The sequence below is a fragment of the Sciurus vulgaris genome (genome assembly GCF_902686455.1).
Source record: "Sciurus vulgaris genome assembly, chromosome: 14".
Taxonomy (NCBI): domain Eukaryota; kingdom Metazoa; phylum Chordata; class Mammalia; order Rodentia; family Sciuridae; genus Sciurus; species Sciurus vulgaris.
Window position 1 is genome coordinate 32,104,529 of NC_136475.1, and position 23,337 is coordinate 32,127,865.

A 23,337-nucleotide genomic window follows, 5' to 3' on the forward strand; every position below is an offset into this window, starting at 1 on the left:
TTAAAGCAGGTGAGAACTGCTTAACTAAATTTTGGTCTTACAATACTTTCACAAATTAACATGTCAGGTTAGGGTTAATTAGCTCATATAGTTAATTCTATTTAAGTAGTGAAAGTACCTTGCTCAATGATGCTTTAAGTCTTCACATTCTATAGGTACCTTCGGATTCAATCTCTTCTAAATATACTGAGTTTTTTCATCTACAGCCAAACTTCCATTTGTTGAAGTCTCAGTTTTGCCTGTTAATGAACAAAATCATTTGTACTGCAAATTCTCAAAAGAAAAATGGAACACCTTGAAAATAAAGGTAATAACATGATTGTATATACATAGGTATATATATATAAAACACACAAAATATGCTTATATTGCCATATTTCATTTTGCAATGAAATCTTCATGTTAACTCCCTATTACAATATTACTAGACATCAAGTTTCCTAGCCTAAAAAAGGTACCTTGGTTGGTATTAGCACTTGAGAATAGCAATATAATTTTATATCCATGTATCTTTTCCTCATATTCTTTTTCAATAATTTTTACTAATTTTCTCCATAGCCAAATACTAGAAATATTTTCATTGCTAATACCTTATTCATATTATTATCTATTTTAGTATAGATCATTATTTATGATTGAAAAATGTGGTTTAATCCCTTTCACTATTCCCTGATAGCACTCAGAGGAAGACATCTCTGAAAATACAAAACCAGTGTGAGAACTAAAAGAAAGTATACAATCATATACAGTGAAATTTTACAGATGAATCTATACTAAAATTCACCATAACCAGTCTGTTGAATAGTCCTTAAACTACAAAGTTAGATCTCTGACAGTCTTTAGATTATATGAACTCGTCTTAAAACATTCATTAAATGGCCATATAAATATTTTGTTTACAATACTAAGGGACTATAAGTTATAATATTTGTTTTTTAACTCTAAATTTATTTTGATATTCTACCTCTAAATGTTTTGTTTTTGGAAAGGTAGGTGAAGAATTAATGGGAAAACAACACAAAAAGTATTTTAAAATAAGAATAAAACCATTTTTATTCTCCAAATGAGAATGTAGCTTCATGAATAATAAACCATATTAAACATAAAAACACTACGTGATAACTGTTGTAAGTATGCTGATTCATGTTTTAATTCCTCTTGCCTGCGCTTCATTAAAATCATGGCTTGCTTTAAAAGAAGTGCGTGCATGGATGATTCTATTTCTTGGATGGTGATCATCTGAAATACATATATAAGTAACATTTGCAGGTCACTGATAACAAAGGTATAAAAAGTAACATTTAGAAGATATGTAACATATGTATATATTAAATTTCACATGAAGAGACATTTCCAATACCACTGCATTTCAATTATAAAACTATGAGCAAAAGATCTAACTGCAAATACTTTTAATATTAAAAACCAGAAAAAATCATCTTTTTCTACTCAAACAGGTATAATAGATAATGAAGCCCAAGGAGATGGAGTGAGGAACATGGATGTGCGTGATAGGTAGAGAAAGGGAGTCTTTTTTGAGATAGGAGAGCGGAAGAAGAAATCAGGGTACAGCTGTTTTTCCAAGGCTTCTTCCACTTGAAGAAGCTGGTAAATCTGAAAAAATTGGAAAATGAGAAGAGAACTAACCAGGGATGGGCATAAAAGTTGTGATGCAGAAACATAGGCTACTTGAAATTGGAACTCCTATTTCTTGGGCAATAGTTGCATTCCAGTGATGTTCCACATCTGCGGCCATCGTGGGCTGATAAGATTTTAACGGTGTAATTTCTTCAAGGATGAATGAAGAAAAAAATTACATTTTAATGAATACATCAGAAAGTAACTACCATGTGGTATATGAAGGTAACCAACTTAAAACAACAGAGGACAAAGCATTTAATTGACATTTTAATGATTTAAGTACTATGGAAAGTAGAGCAATAATTTATTTTTAAGTAATCTACCTTTTTATAAGGATAACTGAAGATCCCAGTGCAAGAACTTATTGTGTATAAAAACAAAAACAAAAAGTACAAGATGAAAGATTTATAAATCTGATAATACAAAAATTTCAAAACATGAATATCAAACAACCATGGCAATTTTAAAAGGCAAAACAAGACAGAGAGTTTATATTGAATAGGAAAGGATTAAAAATTTTAAGATATAAAGTACTGCTCATTTTATCTGGGCATGGTAGGGTGTGTTGTAATCCTAGTGATTTGGGAAGCTGAGCAGGAGGATAGCAAGTTTGAAGTCAGCCTCAATGACTTAGTAAAACCCTGCCTCAAAATTGAAAAAAAAAAGTGGTGCTGATATGGCTCAGGGCTAAAAGACCCCTGGGTACAAGCCTAGGCTACTTCCACTGTCTGTGCCCCCCACCTAAGAGGAATTGCTCAACTTAAGAAAACTAAAGGGTGGGGAGAAGGGAAAAAATTCCCACCAAGAACCAAAATAATAACAAGGCAAAAGAGATAATTCGCAAGTAGAAAAACTACACATAGCTAATAAAATAAAGGGTTTGAGATCAGAACATAATATAGAAAACAAAATTCGTTTTTTATTCATTTAGTAAAGTAATAAAACTAACACATCTTTCTAGAGAACAGTTTAGCAATATGTTTCATAAACCTTAAAATATTTGTACTTAATAATTCCTTTTCTTTGAATTGTTTCATTTTCTAGAAATTATTAAACAGATGAAACTTTAATACAAAACTACAATATTTTATACAGTGTTACTTATAGCATCAAAATGAGTGCAAATACCCTCAATGTCCAGCACTAAGGGAATATGTTAAAAACCTATAGGATGAAAAGATAAATAAAATGTGGTATATAACACCATGGAGTTTCATTCATGAAGAAGAATGAAATTGTGTCACTTGCAGGAAAAGTAATGGAATTTGAGAGCAATGTTAAGCAAAATAAACCAAAATCAGAAAGTCAAAGGTCGTTATGTTTTCTCTCACGTGAAGCTAGAGAAAAAAGGAAAAAAAAAAAAAAAGGTGAGGGGAATCTCATGAAAACAGAAGGGAAAGCAGGAGAACAGAGGAAGGGGACCTGTGAGGAAGGGGGAAGGGGAGGTACTGAGGAATGAAATTGACAATTACATTGTACTGTGCACACATACAAACAGGAAACAACGAAACTTAGTATTATGCATAATTATAATACACCAATAAAAATAATGTAGGAAAGGATATATCAAGAACTCAAAACAACTTAACACCAAATAAATAACCCAATCAATAAATGGGCAAAGGAACTGAACAGGTACTTCACAGAAGAAGAAATACTATCAGTCAACAAATATATGAAAAAATGTTCCACATTCTTAGCAATTAGAGAAATGCAAATTATAACTACACTGAGATTTTTATCTCACTCCAGTCAAAATGGCAATTATCAAGAGTACAAGTAACAATAAATGTTGGTGTGGATGTGGGGGAAAAGGTACACTCATACATTGCTGGTGGGATTGCAACTGGTGCAACCATTCTGGAAAGCAGTATGGAGATTCCTCAGAAAACTTGGAATAGAACCATCATGTAGCCCACTCTTTGGTCTGTACCTGAAGGACTTAAAATCAGTATACTATAGTGATGCAGCCACATCAATGTTTGTAGCAGCTCAATTCACAACAGCTAAGCTATGGAACCAACCTAGGTGCCCTTCAACAGATAAATGAATGAAGAAAACGTGGTACATATATACAATGGAATATTACTTGGCCATAAAGAAGAATGAAATTATAGCATTTGCTGGTAAATGGATGGAGCTGGAGAAAATCATGCTAAGCAAAATAAGCCAATCCCCAAAAACCAAAGGTTGAATGTTCTCTCTGATATGTGGATGCTAATACACAATGGGAGTAGGGAGGTGGGGTACAGAAGTTCAATGGAATAGATAAAGGGGAATGAAGTGAAGGGAGGGGTATGGAAATAGGAAAAAGACCGTAGAATGTATTGGATATAGTTTTCCTATGTTCACATATGAATACATGACCAGTGAAACTCCACATCATGTACAAAAACAAAAATGGGAAATTATACCCCATGCATGTATAATATGTGAAAATATAATCCACTGTCATGTATAACCAAAAAGAATAAAAAATTTTAAAAAGTTCCCAACTGCCATAGATGGGACAATTTGAGAAATAAATTAGGTATAATAGTTCTTAACTAGGCAAAGAGTCTGAAAAATAACCTATAACCCCTCATTGATAAATTATTGACTAAATAAAAGGGACAATAGAAAAAAATATGTAGGAAAAATACTTACAGATAATCAAAATCACAACATAAATAGTAAGACTTAGGAATATTCTTTAGTTGTATGATAAAGGTGTTTTTCCCAGAAGAGGAAATGATAGATTTATATGTACCTTTTCATTAAGACAGTCAATTATATTTTCCACGTAGATTTTCATGTTTTTATAGAATTTATAATTACAGCTTGACTTGATGAACTCTCCAGGTTCTCGACTGTACTCTTTGATCTTTTGACATCTTGCATATATTTTTTCATATTCTCTCTGATGTGCACGATGAGTATCCTGTAGTAATGTTAGTCTAAATAAATAAAATAAAAATGCTTTATTTTTCAAGCTTTTCTTTGAAGTAGCAGTCTTGCAAACATTTTTAAAGACAATCAAGGGAATTGATAATCTTATAAACCTGAGTTATTAGACTTGCTAAGTAAAGGGGCTCATCACAGTTATAGAGCTCTTAAGGGGGAAGGGAATAGAGCACTGATAAGTTTTTTAAATTTAAATTTAATTTTAATTTTTATTTCTAGACATATGTTAATTCTTAATCCTTTCTCCCCAACTTTTAAAAATTGGTGTATTATAGTTGTACAGACACTGCTAAGTTTTTAAAGGTGAGGGCTAATTCATAGACTAGTTTTAGATTAGAAGTTAAAGAGTATGGTTTTAGGCTGTGATTGATAAGAATTTATAAACTACATGAGATCCAGGAACAATCAATCACTTCAGATTCAAACCCAAGGAGGCCATGTGGAGTTACTGTTATATAAGTTTGTGCCAATGGAGGAACAAGAAACACATTTCTTTAAAAACATCTGGGATGTATTTTCCACTAATATTTGCCTCTGCTTTAAAATGAGAATTAACTAAAAATGAAATAATAATTTCACAGTATGTGGACTTGAACCAGGATTAAAATATTTATCTATTCCTGCTAACCTGGTCCATAAAAGACACTCTAGCACTTGCTTAGGCCAAATGTCCTCTCCCCAATTTACCTTTTTTCTTTCAGACTATGTAAAGAACAGTGAGAGTTAAGATATAAATCAATATAATAATGTACAGCATTACATTAATAAAATATTAATGTAATAAAATATTTTAGTTAATAAAATAAAATATTAATAAAATAAATATTATTTTAATAAAATATTTTAGTTTAATAAATATAATATTATCAGTATAGCAGTCAATTTGTAAGTAGGTTCAATGTGAAAAACTCTAGATATACCAAAAACAGCGTGGTTTCTTTTTTGTATAGCAAAATGGGACAATATATAAATATATATATATACACCAAGGGGAAACAATTAGCACTGTGAAGAAATAACCTACAAAATGTGAGAAAGTATTTGGTAGGTACTCTTCTGACAAAGGATTAATATCCAGAATATATAAATAACTCAAAAAACTTAACACCAAAAAAAGAAAAAAAAACCCAATTAATAAATGGGCAAATGAACTAAACAGGCACTTCTCAAGAGAAGAAATAAAAATGACCCACAAATATATGAAAAAATGTTCAAAATCATTAGCAATTGGGGAAACGGAAATCAAAACTAAGCACTGAATTTTGATCTCATTCCAGTCACAATGACAGTCCTCAAGAATACAATTAATAAATGCTGGAGAAGATGTGGGGAAAAAAAGAACACTTTTACACTGCTGGTGGGACTGTAAATTAGTACAACCACTATGTAAATCAGTGTGAAGGTTGCTCAAAAGACTAGGGATGTCACCACCACATGACTCGGCTATATCCCTCCTAAGATATTAACTAAAGTCATCACACTACAGTGGTATGTGCATACTCCTGTTTATAGCAGCACAATTCACAATAGTCAAACTATGGAACCAGCCTAAGTGCCCATCAACAGATGGATGAATAAAGAAAATGTGGCATAAACACAGCGGAGTTTTATTCAGCCATAAAGAATGTAAATATGTTATTTGCAGGAAAACGGATGAAACTTAAGAATATTATGTTAAGTGAAATAAACCAGAAATAACTCAGAAAGTCAAGGGTTGTATGCTTTCTCTCAACTGTAGAAGCTAGAAAGGAAAATGGAAAAGAAAGGTTGTTGGGGGGAATCTCATGAAAGTGGAAGGGAGATCAGTAGAATAGAAGGGACCGGGGGAAGGAGGAAGAGAGGGATGGGGGAAATAATGGGGAAGGATATTAGCCAAATTACATTATTATATTTTGTGCTCTTAGGAATATGTAACAATGAATCCTTCCATTACATACAACTATAATACACCAATAAAAAAATAGGAAAAAAATATACATGTATTTGTACAGATACAGACCACTTCTGGAAGGAAACAAGAAACTGGAAGCAACAGTTCTCCTTTTCTCTGTATATCTTTTGTACTGGTTGGTTATGTTTTTTAACCATGAAGGTGTATTTTCTTTTTAAAATACAGAACCTAGTGAATAACAAAATTGAATACAACAATAAATTTAAAGTAAAGTATCCAGATCAAATGAAATGCTAATCTAAACCAGTGATTCACTGTCTTTCTTCTATGTTATCACTCTTGCAAAACAATTATGAACAACCATAAAGGTTCTGGTTTACATGCAATTCTAGAAGCAAGAGTCATTCTAGCTGTTTTCTTTTAAATAAGGAAATTGTATCAAGATACCAATAAATAATAATGAAGTTATTTTAGAAATATCTTGAATATATAACAGTAATCTCACTTAACATAACTATTTTTATTTATTTATTTATTTTTTTGCAGTGCTGGGGATTGGGGTTTGCAGTACAGGGCCTTGTGCTTGGGAGGCAAGCACTCTACCAACTGAACTATATCCCCAGCCCTTAACATCACTGTTAGAAAAACACTGAGCTGGGCACAGTAGCACATGCCAGCAGCTTGGCAAGCTCAAAGCCAGTCTCAGCCATTTAGTGAGGCCCTACGCAACTCAGTGAGACCTGTCTCTACATAAAATGCAAAAAAGGGCTAGGAATGTGACTCAGTGGTTAAGTGCCCCAGGGTTCAATCCCTGGTAGCCCCCACCAAAAAAACCCCAAAATAACACCCCCTCAAATACTGATTTAGAATAGGTATTGGCAAACTTTTTCTGTACAAGGTCAGAAAATAAATATTTCAGCCTTTTTAAAGGCTAGATGGCTGCTGTTGCAATTGTCTACTGCGCTGTACACAAAAGTAGCCACAGACAACATGTAAATATACAAGCAAAACTGTGTTCCAAAAAAACTTTACTAACAAAAGTAGAAGGAACTGGTAGTTTGCCAATTCCTTAGAAAACAGAAATAACTTAATATCTAAAAACTTGTACATGTAAAGATTCTCAAATATTTATTTCCCTATAAAATACTACTAAATGTCCTTTCTACATCAAATCTTCATTTAAATGAACAACTATGATCACTGTTTTAGTTGCAATGTAATAAAGGAATGAATCCACTTTAAAGTTGATTTATGGAAAAGATACTGGGAAGGACATTTTGCACTTATTCTTAAGTACAGAAACAAATACACCCTGAAAGCACTCAAAATGTTCTTTTAAAGAACCAAATCCTCTCCTTGTATCAAACTGTTAAAGATTAAAACTTACCACATACTTCTCTCACACCCTAATAATGAGCATCACTGGATCTCACAGTACAATATAAAATATTTAAAGCAATACAACATGATGGGGTTTGCCTGAGCTTTAACATAAATAACACATTAAGGTTAGTCTATTAAGGAGATAAATATTAATACTGTTAGAATAAAAGATAGCTTGCTTTAGAAAGGCATTTTGTACCAAGAGCCATAAAAATATGACCTTTGCCATGACTGACTTTTGCTGGAAATTCATTTTAAGGGGGGAAAAAAAGTCAGCAAAGCAAAAGGCTTACAGAATACAGTATTCATTATCTGTATTATTATCTGTAATAGAGGAAATTTAGAAATCAAAATGTCCTGCAGAAATACTTAAGTAAATTATGGTATGTTAATTATATGGACAGATAAGATACATTTTTTAAAAAATTAAGAGTCATGTAGAATAATAATTATAATCATTAAATAAAAACCCAGAATTTAAGAATTACTGATTTTAACTATGTAATATATATCTGTCAAAAAGATTAAGAATACAAACATAATCCAAAGCAGGTGTGTTAGTGCAGTTAACAGAAACGGTATTTTTGTCCCGTAAATCTATTTGGTATTAATATTTGATAACCAAAAAGAATACAGTGCTTTTAAACTACTAAGTGTCTAGAACAAATGTAAATTTCAAAATGAATATTACTTACCTGGTATTTAGTCGTTTCTTTATAACTTCTAAATTTACTGGTGGAAATGAAATGGAAGTATCAAACTTCTTCACTGTTTGAGATTTCTACTGTGGGAAAGGTCTATGTCTCTTCCCTAGAAATAATATTAAAATTTATTAAAAAAAGTGTCACTTACTTTACAAATGTTAATAGCTTAAAAGGAGACTGCATACACCAAGGTCCCTTCCAGCTCAAAAATTCCCTGCCTTTGTAACTTTCATTTTCACAACAGAATGTTTTCTAAATCCTCAGTTTTAAATTTTAAAACTTAAATCTACAAGAGACAAATTTTAAAAATCAAAATTTTCCCAGAAGTTAGTTCTTAAAGTTTTTAAAGCTAACTTTGGTTACAGTCTAGTGTACTCTGAGTCATATGGTTTTTGAAGAAGCAACAGTCCTTCTTGGAGGAATGCTACCTGGCATGGGACCAGAACAATGTGATAGAAGCAGCCATTTAAATGGAAGTTTGGGGCAAGGTTTCTAGGAAAAACTTTTTATCTTGCACTGTTATTTGGGTTTTCTGATATTTGCAGAGAAATGCTACTATGGTTTGGGGACATGTTCCCCAAAGACCCTGTTAAAGGCTTGGTTACCAGACTGTGTTACTACTGGGAGATGAGAGAGCTTTTAATAGGTAGAACCTGGTTTAAAACTGGAGGCATGCCCCTTGTAAGTGATATTGGGACCATAGTCTTTCTCTTCTCTTTTTCACTTTCTGGCCACCGTGAAATGAATGGGCTTCCTCTGCCACTATGTGCTCCCATGATGATGTACTATGTCTCCACAAGCCGAAAGCAATGGGGTCATTTGGTTGTGAATGGAAACCTTCAATACTGTGAGCCAAAATAACCTTTCTTCTTTACAAATTGATTCTCAGGTATTTCTTACAGTAACAGGAGGTTCACACAAATGCATTCTTAGCTAACACATCTTATAATATAGATATCTGGATATGTATTAGTATCCTCTGGCTAATCACAACTCATCACCACAAAGTCTAAAATGTTCAAAGGTTCTGAAGACTCTCTAGATCAGACAAGGGCATGTGAAGAAGTGGATCAGATATTTAGACAACTTGTTAGCTTAATTACTCATTTACATTTATAAGCACCATCATGTCTCAAATCAATTTTCACCAAGCCTTCCATCCACCTCCAACTTACCAGCAAATTCTCAAATCCCCTGATTGAGTTTCAAATCCCTTACATAATAAACATCTTTCAATAATCCCATTTTAAATATCACCACTTCTATAGAGACTTTTCCAGACCTACCTGTTCACCCACTGTTCTATAAATCTGACCACTCCCTTGCTTCTTTGTGCTATTTTTTGCAGTGAGTTCTGGCATAGAACCTGTAAGAGTTCATTGTAATTATTTTGTTTAGCTGTCTCTCTTCCTGCAAAGATTGTGCATCATTCTAAGTGGCTGTAGTAGGTTAATGGAGACCCTATAGGGTAAGTTCACATTCATGTGAATAATATGACAAAACATGTGATTAAGTTAAGGATTTTCAGAACAAGTGCTTATCCTGGATTATGTAGTATCCTCAACAAAAAGATGGAGAGGGAGTTTGGGGACATAAGAGAAGGAGCTAAAGTAAAGATGGCCAAGAGACAGATGTGGCCACAAGTCAAAGAATACTAACTAGAACCTAGAAGAGTGAAGGAGTAGATTCTCTACTACAGCCTCTGGAAGAAATGCAGAGCTACTAACACCTTGATTTCGAACTTCTGTTCTTCAGTAAGGTGGGAGAATAAGCTTCTGTTATTATAAACCACCAACTTTGTGGTAATCTGTTGTGACTATCACAGGAAAGTGATATGAGCACATGGTGAATCTTCAATAAAGAAACCAATAAATGTGCTTATATTAGTAATAAAACTGCAAATCAAATAAGTAAGAAATTCCATTTTTGGCAACTATCCTTGCATCTAAAGCTGGCAAGCTGGTGAAACATTCCAAAATCAGTGGTGTTATAAATTGACCTAAAGTTTCTTTAGAAAGCAACAGAGAAAATATACATAAAATGTTCATCTTGTTCGACTAGTAATAACACTCTTGGCAATTATCTTAAGGAAATAGCTGAAAACCACACATTTGAACAAATGAAAGAAGAAGAGGAAAAAATAAAATATTCAATCATTATTATTTACTAATAGAAAGTAATTCATACTGCAAATAACTTAGAATGTTCACCAAAATAAGGAATGGTTACAATAATTATTCATTCACTCCACTGAATATTACACAGCTATTAAAATTAGTTATTTTAACTGCATTGAAACAGGGGAAGACATTTGTATGTCAATCAGAGAAATGAGAATTGAGCAGGGAGTGGTGACCTGTTGGGGGCTGTGCTATGATGGCGGCGCCGGGATGGCGCCTGATCACATCGGCAGCGAGGAGGTTAATTGACATAAGCACACTCAGGTGATTTTATCGTCCACGCACACAATGTATGCACATGTGTTCTCGAGCACTAATTGCCTGCTAGGAGTGTCTCGCCTAATCTTTGCATAAGAGGCGTGGCCCTGCTCTCCGCCTCCTGGAGGTGATATAAGCGTAGGCGGAGCGAGACAGAAAAAGCAGCCAGAAGAAAGAACACAGCAGCAGCCATTAGCAGAAAAGCAGTAGAAGAAGACACACGCGCGGCAGCAGCCAGAGGGAAAAACACGCTACAGCAGCCATTAGCAGAAAAGCAGTAGAAGAAGACTCAAACACAAAAGCAGCTAGGAAGCGTGGGACGGCAGCTAGTAGGGAAAAGCGGCACAGCAGCGAGTAGGGGCAGCGGCGGAAGGCAGATCGCAGAACGAAGAACTGAGATGCATCAATAAACCACCTTAGGTAGACGGACCCTTAGTTCACAGGATGCAGGACGCACCAGTAAGCAGCAGACCTTAAGTGAGGCGTAGCAAGTCTCTCTTCCTCTAAGCAAAGCCTGTCCTTCTCTGAGGTCTCTCTTAAGCAAAGTTTCTTTTTCTCAGATAAGCAAAGTCTCTCTCTCTCCTCTCAAAGCAAGTAAACCTCATTTCCTCTATCCTCTATAAACAAACAAACAAGAAAGCAGTGCACTAAAGAGAAAGATAGAAGTGCCTCAGTTTCCACTCCACCACCCATAAGACCCGTGCAAGTTGTTGCTGCAAGCGGTGACAAATATCCATGGATTTTGGAACCGCAAAGAGCCAGCGACAGTGACCCACACCTATTAATTCCAGGGACAGGAGGCTGAAGCAGGAGGATAGCAAGTTCAAGGCCAGTTTTGGCAAATGAGCAAGATCCCCAGCAATTTGGTGAGATGTTGTCTCAAATTAAAAAATAAAGATGTGATGTGATGTGGCTATGACATCTATTACTCCACTGATCTCCAGGATTGATTCAGTTGATCTGGCTGGCTAGGTGGGTGTTCCCTTCCCCCCTCACCACTCCATGTCCATCTCTCCAGAAGCTCTGTGTTCAGTGGAAGAGGATTATTTTCCCCAAAAGAGGAGAATCATTCTCCTGTTAAAGGTATACAAGTAGCTGCACTTCTCTGCTAGGACCTCCAAACAAGCTCTCAAGATTCACATTAAAAAATAGAAAGGAACAGGAACATAGCTCAGTGGTAAAGTGGTCCCTGGGTTCAGTCTTCAGCACACAAAACAAAACAAAACAAATCATAAATTAAAATTGTAGGTAGACTATAGTTCCCAAAGTATGTGAAGGCATCCTAGAGGATTCAAAGGAGTGAGGTATTTTAAGATTTCTAGGGAAACAGAGCAACACTCTATTGAACTGCTACCTCTAATGAGTTCAGTTTGCAACCTCAGACTGTACTACATTCCTTTTGATGAGTCATATTTGTGGAGCTGGGTTTTAGGAGGATGCTATGATAAAAAGCAAGTATTGAAGTTTAATATGGAAAAGAGAGAAGCAGTGTCCAAAATGATTCCAAAGTTTGAGAAGTCATGCCAAGTCAAACAGGTGCACACATTCTATCAGTAAGCAACTGTGGGTTATTTAAAAATGAAATAAAAAGATTTTTCTTCAATTTATCTGTATTATTATTCTTAAATGGGTAAGTTGTTAGCACATAAATCTCATAAAGTTTGGACCTAACTATTTAATAAATGCAATTGTTTGTACTTTTTTCACATTTTTAAAAATTTTTACAGATTGTATTTTGATTCATTGTACACAAACGGGATACAACTTCGTTTCTATGGTTGTGCATGATATAGATGTTTGGTACTTCTTTTGATTCAGGATTTCCATGTTAAAATTACTGAGATACTAAGGGCTTCATTATACATAAATTTTGGAACCTCTGATGGACAATATGATAGCAATTAGTCTGAAAAAAAAAAAGGCATAAGAAATACAAAGGAATTATGTAACTGAGCAGGTACAGTAAGGACTGGGATATGGTTTCTTCTGAAATATTTTTAAAATGATGTTGTTAACACTGATTTTTACCAAAAAAGTAAGGGAAAACATCTAAACCTATTATAATTATAAAAACCGTCTGCTAAATCATTTCTCAGGTTAGAAATTCCAAAATTACAATCACAGGTTTAGCTTTATTTAGCTTTATAGTTTTAAGAACATGAAAATCTTACAAAACTTTCTAAGTTAAAATAACAAATAACAACCTCTCAAAGAATTCTTAATATAAGACCTTTTATATGTATATTATTATAGTGTTTATAAGCACTTTGACTTGTTATAATTTTGAATCTTACAGTCATCACCTCATCAGGGGTTTAATATTATTATTATTCCCTTTATTATTGAGGAAAAAACCCCTGAGGCTTATAGAAACTTAGTGTTTTACTCGAAGTTCTTTTCAATATTTATCGAGCACCCACATTAGGTGCTGTTGAATACAACCCTGAACAAAACTGTTAACAATTCTTCACCTCATGAGGATTATATTCTAGCAGGAAGACCTGAACCAAAATCCAGGACTTTTGACCCCAAGGGCAATTTTAGTTTTTTAAATTTTTTGTAGTGCTAGCGATTGAACTCAGATCTTGTGCATTTTAGGCAAGAAATCACCCCCAGCTCTTTTTTTCTTTTCAGTTTTGTTTTAAATATCACCATATATATTGGGTTTAACTTTTAAACACCTGTGTTTAGCATAAACTGCTAACAGAAAATTAAGAATGAAAAAATATTTTTAATTTTATTGGAATAAAGGTCTTTGTGGTTATATCCAAATGAAGGATCTTGAGATGAAATCATCCTGGATAATCTGAGTGAACCCTAAATGTAGACAAGTGTCCTTACAGGAACCACAAAGTACAGACACTGAGAGGGCATGTGACAGCAGAGGCAGGAAAAGGAGCTACACAGTCACAACTCAAAGAAAACCTGGAACAACCAGAAATTGAAAAAGATAAGGAATAATTCCCCTATGGGGCATTTAGAGGGAGCACAGCCCTGCCAACCATCTTGATTAATTTTAGATTTCTGGCCTCCATGATGTAAGAGAATAAATTCTGTGTTGTTTTCAGTCACCATGTTACAGTAGGCACAGGAATGTAATAATATATGGTATAAAAAATAATTACCTCTGTGATTTTAACTGCTTTCCTCATTTGTTGCTGTTCCCAAATATCTTGATTTTCATCTTCTTCTTGACTGTCTTCACTTGTTTCTTCATTTCTACTTGCTGTCAAAAAAAAAAAAAAAAAAAAAAAAAAGTTCACACATCAACACTCAGTATTTTTCCATGCCAGTTGCAGCAGCCAACATTTCTAGGGTGTACTATATGCCAACTTAGCACTTTACATGTTTATTCTTCTTCATTATAATTTGGGAAGAAGATGTCTCTATTGCCTTCAGTTTACAAATGAGGAAGTTCGCGTAGTAGGGGACACTTAAATTATTTGTCTGAAGGCTATGATGAAGCTTAAATCCAGCAAGTTGACTCCAGAACCTGCACCCAGGTCACTCAATTGTCCCACTCAAGGCAATCTTTTACTAAAATAGGGAAGATTTTAATATGACATCTAAAAGCTCTGTAGAATCTTCCATATTTACAAAAAATAATTTATAAAGGTGACAATGATAGCTTGTAATATTTCAAAATTAAAATACTGCACAATTTCTTCAGCCTGCCAAAAAGCAAATAGGGTACAGGTCTTAGCAAACATTATTACACACACCCTTTAAGAGTAATATTTTGATACAGATACAGCTTTTAGAGGCTTATAGCATTATATGTCATGAACCAAATTGACAATAAATAAAAACCAACATTAACACTCTCTACAATGTGAAATACTACATTACATTTTTATGGAAATTTTATAAAATATTATAAGGAAGAATGCCTTAAAATTCATAGAATATAAATAAACACATACTTGTTTCTTTAGTCATTCTTTGTCTAAGTGTCTGAGGCTTTCGGGTAAATGGTATTCTCTTCTCATGGTCATCAGGCTCGCTCTCAGGATCCTCATCACTGTTCCTCTTCGTATCAGGGGTGACAGAGTTATGTTTTACATCCAAAGAAATATAGTCATCTTGGGTCCTGGCCAATTCGTGTTTTCTGCGGGCTGCCTGAATAAAAGCTGCATCGGGGATCTTAACTGAAACAAAGGAGGAGGATGAAAACTAAACACCAACAGAAATACATATTCCTCACATTAAACAAAGAAAAAAAGCCCTATGTTTCTAAATTTTTCACTATTTTGATGTATGCATGATTTTAATAAATGGCTCAAAATCTATATCAGTAAAGGAAGAAATTTAATTTATTAATTAATTAATTTAATAGATACTAAATGCAATTTAGAGAAATTAATGCTATCTAGAAGTATCAGGAAATACACTCAAACCATCATCTTTTAACTCTCTTACTTATCAGGTTTTGCTGACTTTTTGATGAGGGCTAGTTACTTCTACCTTGTGCAAACTCTTTTGAGTGTCAGGGTAGGACTGTGGAAAAAGCTGAGCCTAGAGTTCCAGTCAGTGAGAACTGAAGAAGTTAGAAAGATCTATCACAGACCAGTCTTACCAATTAAGAAAGAGGTGACACTAGGACACCCTACTTCCCTGTAGACACCAATACAAAAGAGGAAGTGAGAAATGCAACACAATTGGTGCAAAGTTAAACCAGACTGGAGAGTTCTGGGGTAAGTTCCACCTGAATAATTGTAAGAAGTTAAAAAGTGTAAAGGAAATAAGTATTTTTCAACCTGATTAAATGATAACAATTAATAGAGGCTTATTTCATTTTTTTCTTTATTTGCACAGAAAAAAATACATTAATATAACACTTCCAATTCAAAACAGGTTTCTTCATTCAAGGTAAGCTAAGCTGAAGTTGATCTTTATTTGATGCTCTAGAAAAAATTTGCTTTTTTTTTTTTTTTTTTTAGTATCAGGGATTGAAGACAGGGCTCTTAAACACTGAGCCACATCCCCAGTTCTTTTTTGAGATAGGGTCTCTAAGTTGCTTAGGGCCTTGTTAAGTTGCTGAGGCTGGCTTTGAACTAGCTACCCTCCTGCCTCAGCCTCCAGAGCTGCTGGAATTACAGGTGTGTGTCACTGTGCTTGGTGAAAAAAGTGGTTCCTTAAGAAAGATACCACAGTAAATAAAATGGGAAGAGAAATTCTCCCCATTCCAAGCACTTGAAAATATTAAAGAGATAACAAGCCCTTAAGGCTCAAGTAAAATTTTCTAAATCTCTCCCATAAATTTGATCCAAATTCTTTGAGGGAGAAAACATGTCACTGGCTTAGAGAGGAACAAATGCTTTGATGTCTGAAATAATGATAAAAAATGATAGATTTCAGAAACTACAGATTGGTCTATAATTACAGACCAGACTGACTGGCAGACATTAGTCCAGGGAAAATAAAAAGTGCTGAATCAATTATGAAACGATACAAGGTGATCACAAGAAATCAATAAATATTCACTGATAATCAGTATACAAAATCAAGTGATTGCTCTTTTATAGACTAGTATTTATTTATAGACTACTACAGGAGAATGATAAAAGACAGGTGTTTCTATATCCTCACAAAGGATAAAACAGTTCAATTCCTTCCTTGTGGATAATTTTACATGAGGTAAACCAAATAGTTCACTGAATTCTTAACTAGATGAATAACTACTAAGAAAAGAAAAATGCTGATTACAAAGCCAAGTAGGACCTGCTAGAGAACTTTGTATTTTGCCTTGTTTGATTTAATGATTTTATTGTAATATGAAAGAAGACAAGATGACATGTCTTTAAAGCTGAGAAGTACAATGTAATCTAAGGCAGAATTAAGATTTAAAGCCATCACACAGGGTTACATGAGCAATTGCCAACTCTGGCTACACATCAGAATTATCTGGGAAGCTTGATAAACTACTGGTACCCAGGACCCCATCCCAGAGACTTAGGCACAGTTGATCAGAGATAGAGCTCAGTCAATAGTTTGTTTTTACAGCCCTCTTGGGGATTTTAATATGTAGTCAGAAGACAATACATTTAGGTTTGAATATTCAAGTGTTTGAATATGGAAACAGAAATATGTAGGTTGCAAGCAACTTACCTGCAATTAACTTGGCAGGGTTTAAATAATAAATTACAAGAAATGAAACTCACTAGTAAGATACAAGTACTACATAAAGCCAATACTCAAACTACAATAAAGAAGTAAAAGTTCAAGTAAGAGAAAAATATTCTATCTGTCCTGTTTCACCTAGCTCAGTGGTTCCCACAAAGCAGATGCTATGCAGACACAGAATGAATGCATACAGTTAACATCAGGTTGTTACAGAAAACTCAAATAATTATCACATACACCATTCCACCTGACACACAATCATCTAAGATGCAGAGGTCAACCAGCATCTCCCTTTGGTAGCAGTCTCTGCCACAGGGACTATTCCAAGGCAGATACTCCATTACTGATTCATTCTCACAGCTCTACCATAGGAACATTAAAAAAATGCACTCTTGCTACACAAGTCCTTCAAATCATCACATTCCTCCACCTTTTCTTCTCCAAATAGTACATGTCTTCCACTTCCAAATGCTCCTCACAAGCTTAGATTTCAGCTTTTCATCAGCTTTCTCAATGGGGCATTGGGGAGAAGGATAACTGTTCACTGTGCTGAACTGTTCTACCCTCTGCAGGACATTTATCATCTCTTGCCTATGGGGCACTACATGACAACAACACCCTGATCACCACAGTTTTCAAAACTATTCCTCACATATCCAAATACTGACTTCTGAGGTGGGGAGTGCTGCCCATGTTTTATATCCACTCCATTACACTGTTTAATCCACCATCGTCCATAGTAGCACAGTTCAATGCAACAGACGCCAGTCATAAATGATCATGTAAATTAAATTTTGCAGTAGTCACATTTCAAGAGGTTGACAGCTACTATAGCCAATGGCTACTGTATTGGACAATGAAGGTACAGAATTTTTCCATCCTAACAGAAAATTCTATTGGACAGTGCTATATCTTGAATCTATATAGTTTTAATTATTTACCAGGCTTCGATTCTTAAATTTGACTTTCTCACTTAATACTTCTCTATCTTGTGGATTTGTATAAGAAAAAAAAGGTTACAAGGCTACAGGGAAACTAGTTGATAGGGTTAATAAAGAAGCTCTTTTTATTATAAGACTTTTTTTTTGGTGGAGCTGGAGATCAAACTCAGGACCATAAACATGCTAGGTAAGGGTTCAACCACAGTTACATCCCTAGCTGTATAATACAAGACTTTTAAAACACATTTTAATAATTATCTTTCAATGTAGTTTCTTTTATAAAGCTATATATTCTACTTTATTAACTTTCTTAGAAGGTCTTCACTAGAATAAAAAAGGAGTTCAGTCTACAGCACAAAACAAGTTATAACAAGTTAAAGGGCATGATAAATATTTACTGATGGCCATTTTTTTCTCTGCTAAGGGAGAGTTGAGAACTGTACAGCTGCACTGGGTTCAATACTGAGCATGCACACGCACACATGCATATATACATACATACATATTAATATATATTAAATAAAAGTATTAACTATAATTACAAAAATTACAAACCAATTGATGAAAATTCTTTTTCTTCCGGAGAGCTAAAGTTGTCAGAAGATGAACTCTGATCATCTTTACTTCCTGAGGAACAATGTGCTCCATCCTCTTCATCTGTTGAAAGATCAACTGTTCTGGATTCTAATAGGACATTTTTTAAATACACAAATAAATAAAAATATTGGAATCAATAATTTAAATTCTGACATATGTATTATAAACACATGTATGTAGAATATGGCATTTTAATCCTGTTCCACATATTTAAAGCACACATACAGATCTGTCTTCCAGTCTTTCTGAAACAACTGAACAATCTAACAAAAAATCAAAGACTTACCTTACTTGCATTATTTATATATCTAATAAAATATTCTAAAAGGACACAACAAGAAGAGGGACAGGAACATTGGAGAAAAATAAAAGGACACAAATTGAAGTCATATTTTGAAAAGAAAAACAGTGGTAGTAAATAGAAAAAGAAAAAATATCATTTACTATGTGCCTAGGTACACTGAAACCTGTTTCACATGACTGAATACTCATAATTCTATAAGGTAAATGCTATTACTGGTGAAGTACTAAGGACTGGAGAGTAAATAACATAAAACAAGTAAGCAGGGCTTTCAACCTAATAAATCCATTCACCTTTAGAACAAAAGCTGTCTATAACATGTCATGTTTCAATGGCTGGTGGCAAGAAGTTCTATAATGAGTACTCTGGTCAAAATTAAAGCATGGGTCTGTTGTTTCTTTGTGTGATTTGGGAAAGATCAGTTGGTGTGTCAAGTTCAAATATATAAGACAACATTAAAAAAATCCACAGTGGTGCTGTAAGAACTGAATGAGCAAAACAAAAAGGAATTCTTGATGTTAACTGACAATGAAGGATTTTTTAGTTCACAAGACTGCGATCTTTATGAATAACATTAAAATATAAGATTTCCCCTTAATTAAAAGACCTACATGAAGTTTTAAAGTTTGGAGTAAACCCAAACTTAAAAATCTAAAGGAATATAGCTGTGGCTCACATCTTTCCTAACTACTGCAATTTATGATAGCCTTTACCTATTCCCCAAGTGAATTAGGAAAAAAAAAAAAACAAAAAACATGATTCTCAAATCACAGTCTCTCAATCCTTGAGGTTCTTCAAATCTCTTTCAGAAAGTCTGTGAAACAAAACTATTTTAATCTTAATATGAACATGTAGCAACGGTAGGTAAAACTGCTGAATCAAGGTAGTCACACTAACTTTGACAAACATTTTCTCAACAACGAGCCAAGATGTGACTATAATAACTTCAAGAATTAGAGAGTCTAAAGTCCAAACTGGAATTTGGAAAAACACATTCTCCACTGTGAACTTGACAGTTTTTCAATAAAGACTGAGAAGATTGGTGGTAATATTAAGAGTTACATTACTTGCAAGGTAAAAAATTCAGTGAACAAATATTTTCCAAATAATCACTGTAGGACATTATCAATCAGGCATAAATAAAATATCTTCAAGTCTACAAGAGGATTTTAATGTAAAAGTACCACATTTTTCTGACATGATTTAAGATTTCATGTTGCAACTCGCCTTTAAGAAACTATTATTTGTTGAGCTTTGTTGTAATATTAAAGCAGAACACCCTTAATGAGCTAAAGAAGCAATTTAAGTATTCCTCTTAGCCACACATCTGTGAGGGGTTGATTTTCTTTAAATACTTCATCCAAAACAACATAGCACAACAGACTGAATACAGATGCAATTATGAGAATTTAGTTTTCAGTAGACATTAAGGAGATATGCAAATTAAACAATGTCACTTCCAGTTTTTGGAAAGTTATTTTTTTCACAAAATTTTCTTTAAATGAATAAAATTTTCTTTTAATTTCAAATACGGTAAACATTCGTACTGTTATAACCCACAGAACTCTTTGGGATCCTTAGCCACTTTTAAGAGTATAAAGGGAATCCAAAGAATAAAAAAAAAAAGTTTGAAAACCAAAAGTTTGAGAACTACTCTGGACGGCAGGAAAAAGGCAACTCTTGTCCTCAATTCTCCCTACTGAAGTTTAAAACCATATTTTAGGGTACAAATAAGAAAAGTCATCAAAACTATAGATAAACAGGTCATAAGAATGACTAGGATCATGAACCTGAAAGACATTTGTTAAGTGAAATAAGTCAAACACAAAAATACAAATATGTGGAATCTAAAAATCTGAGTGGAAATCACAGAAGAGTTGAATATAGTAGATATACAATTTTATCTTATTTATTAACTTATTTTTGTGGTACTAGGGATTGCACCCAGGAGCACTCTACCACTGAGTTACACTCCAAATCTTTTAAAAAATTTGATATAGGGTCTCACTAAATAGCCCAGACTGGCTTCAAACTTATGATCCTCCTGCCTTGACCTCCTCAGTAGCCAGGCATAAGCCACCTTGCTCAGCTCAAAGGATACAAAATTTTAGTTAGAAGAATTAGTTTAACAGACCTACTGGACAAGATGGTAACTATAACAATGTACTGCAACACACTATATAATGTACTTGAAATTGCTGAGAAATTGTAAGTGTTCTGACCAGAAAAAAAAATGAGATAATGCATAATTAGGTCAATCTAGCATTCTACAGCATACACATATTTCAAATCATGTTGCATACCATAAGTATGTATAACTTCTCTTTGTAAATAAATAAGTAAATATAATAAATCACTAAACTCACTTTAATGGGACTTAAAATAGTGGGGAGAAAATTCTGGGCCTCAAGACTAACCAAAACTGTATTCCTTGTTAAGCTCTAAACAATTATATGATGCTGAAACTTATTTAAGAACTCAAGCAAGGCAGTGGCACACATCTGTATCTCAGCTACTCCGGAGGCTGAGGCAGGAAGATCGCAGGTTCAGGTCAGCCCTGTCTCAAAAACTAATACATAGATAAATTAATTTTTAAAAAGGTGGGGAGAGGGGTGGGGTTTGGCTGATGATGCAGCTCACTGGTAGAGCTTGTCTAGGCACCAGGACCTGAGACAGATCCCTAGTAACTCAAAGATAATTCAAAATGACTACATAGTATTTAATAACATTACTGGTACAGTCCAGTGTTATCAATCTCGATTATGATAGTGATATATATATATGATACTTTTAAACTGTTTTTGTAAATAACTGATGAAAGACAAAAACGAGAAGGTTTCAAAACTTGTCTCTTAGATTCTTTTAATATACTCTTTTTAAGTATATTAAAAAAAAAAAAGAAAAGAAAAGAACTGGGCAAGTTTCCAAAAGGTACCTATAACTTTTACCTGACACTGTTAGGATTTAACTCCTTTGGGACGACTTAGTCTTCATAAACATTAATTACTGTACTATAGTTGTACATGGGGAGGGTCATCTGATGGTGCAAGGAGCCACTAAAGAGGACAAGGTTCTTTTAAACGCCCCCTCCCCAAGGAGCCCGATATGTAGATGCAGGCTGTGGGCTTGTGCTGGAAGGGAGCCTGTCCGGCTCACTATCCTGTGACTCTAGCAGCTCGTCAGCAGCAGGTCACAGGAATCCCCCAGAGAGGACCCCGCGGCCCCTTCCCGTCCCTCGCGTCACCTCGGGAGCCCACAGTTCTCCCTCTCTTCACCTTGGTCCCCTGAGCTCTCCGCGCGAGGACCGGCTCTGGCAGCGCGCCGGGAACTCGCCCAGACCGGACCCCGGCCGCGAGGACCTCGGGCCCGGCGGGGCAGTTCCGCCACCTCTGCGCGAACTCCTCCTGAGGGCGGGCCTTCCTCCTCCGGGCCGGGGGCCGCCGGCTCCCTCGGCGCCCGGGATTCAGCGGACGGATCCTCGGCGTCATCGCTATCGCTGGACTGCGCTTGGCGCTGCCGGAAAGTCCGCTTGGGCCTGTGAGCCATGCTCGAGGACCGACCTCCACGCGCGCGTTCGCTTTCTGTGCGTGCCCAACCGGGTCTTCGGCATCCACGGCGGCGCGCGCTCCCGCCTCTGCTTGCTGCCGCGTGCGCGCGCCCGCGCGGCGAGCCAACTCGCGCTTCGCTCTACGCATGCGTGATGTGCTTGCTTGGTTCTGCGCGGGCCGCAGGGCTGTCCTAGGCGCAGGGTTCACCGTGCCAATCTGGTTCTGCGGTCTGTCCAACAGAGGTTCCCGCAGACTCTCAGAGCTGAGTCCCACGAGGAGCAGCCTCCCGTGCAGTGGGATCCTTGTCTTTTTTCCGGAGAGAACTCACACAGCCAAGATTTAAAAACAAACGGGAGTGCACGTGTTGGGTTGAGAGATGCCAGTGAAGCAAAACAGTGAAATCTTCACATTCAAAATAAGAGCACAGAGAAGCAATCATCGAATGATTGCTTTTCGGCGATGGGACTTAAGAATAAAGGGTGTATCATTAAAAAAAGAAAGAAAAAGCATTACTTAGAAAGATGAACAGAGATAAGACAAATTGTTGAGATAAATTTGGGATAACGGGGATGATACCTGAGATGAGCTCTCTTACCACAAATTGTGTTGTGTCCTCGGCTCTTGCATGAGAGGACTTCAAGCAGTTCACCAGACTTTGTAAAAGTATAGCAAAGTTTATTAAAAGGGAAAGAAGCAGGGGAAAAACATTGTTAGGGCAGGCCCAAAATTCCTGCAGTTAAGTTCTAGGCTTCTCCTAGGCTTTCGGTGGATTGTCATGTTTTTAGTGTGTAGCCAGGGCTGGGAACTGGCTATGTTGTAGTTAGGCA

At 35.3% G+C, this 23,337-nt stretch overlaps 1 protein-coding gene across 1 annotated transcript; it reads right to left on the bottom strand.

Annotated features, from left to right (window-relative positions):
* On the bottom strand, positions 1-22,589 carry LOC306643457 (intron Large complex component GCFC2-like). Its single transcript, XM_079109583.1, has 8 exons — positions 22,238-22,589; positions 18,620-18,748; positions 14,924-15,148; positions 14,126-14,226; positions 8,554-8,668; positions 4,391-4,577; positions 1,116-1,239; positions 1-239 (listed from the first exon to the last, which is right to left on the bottom strand). Exons 1-5 carry the CDS (start codon positions 22,506-22,508, stop codon positions 8,624-8,626), a joined length of 771 nt encoding a protein of 256 aa, XP_078965709.1. The 5' UTR covers positions 22,509-22,589; the 3' UTR covers positions 1-239; positions 1,116-1,239; positions 4,391-4,577; positions 8,554-8,623.
* Positions 22,590-23,337: the final 748 nt, after the last annotated feature.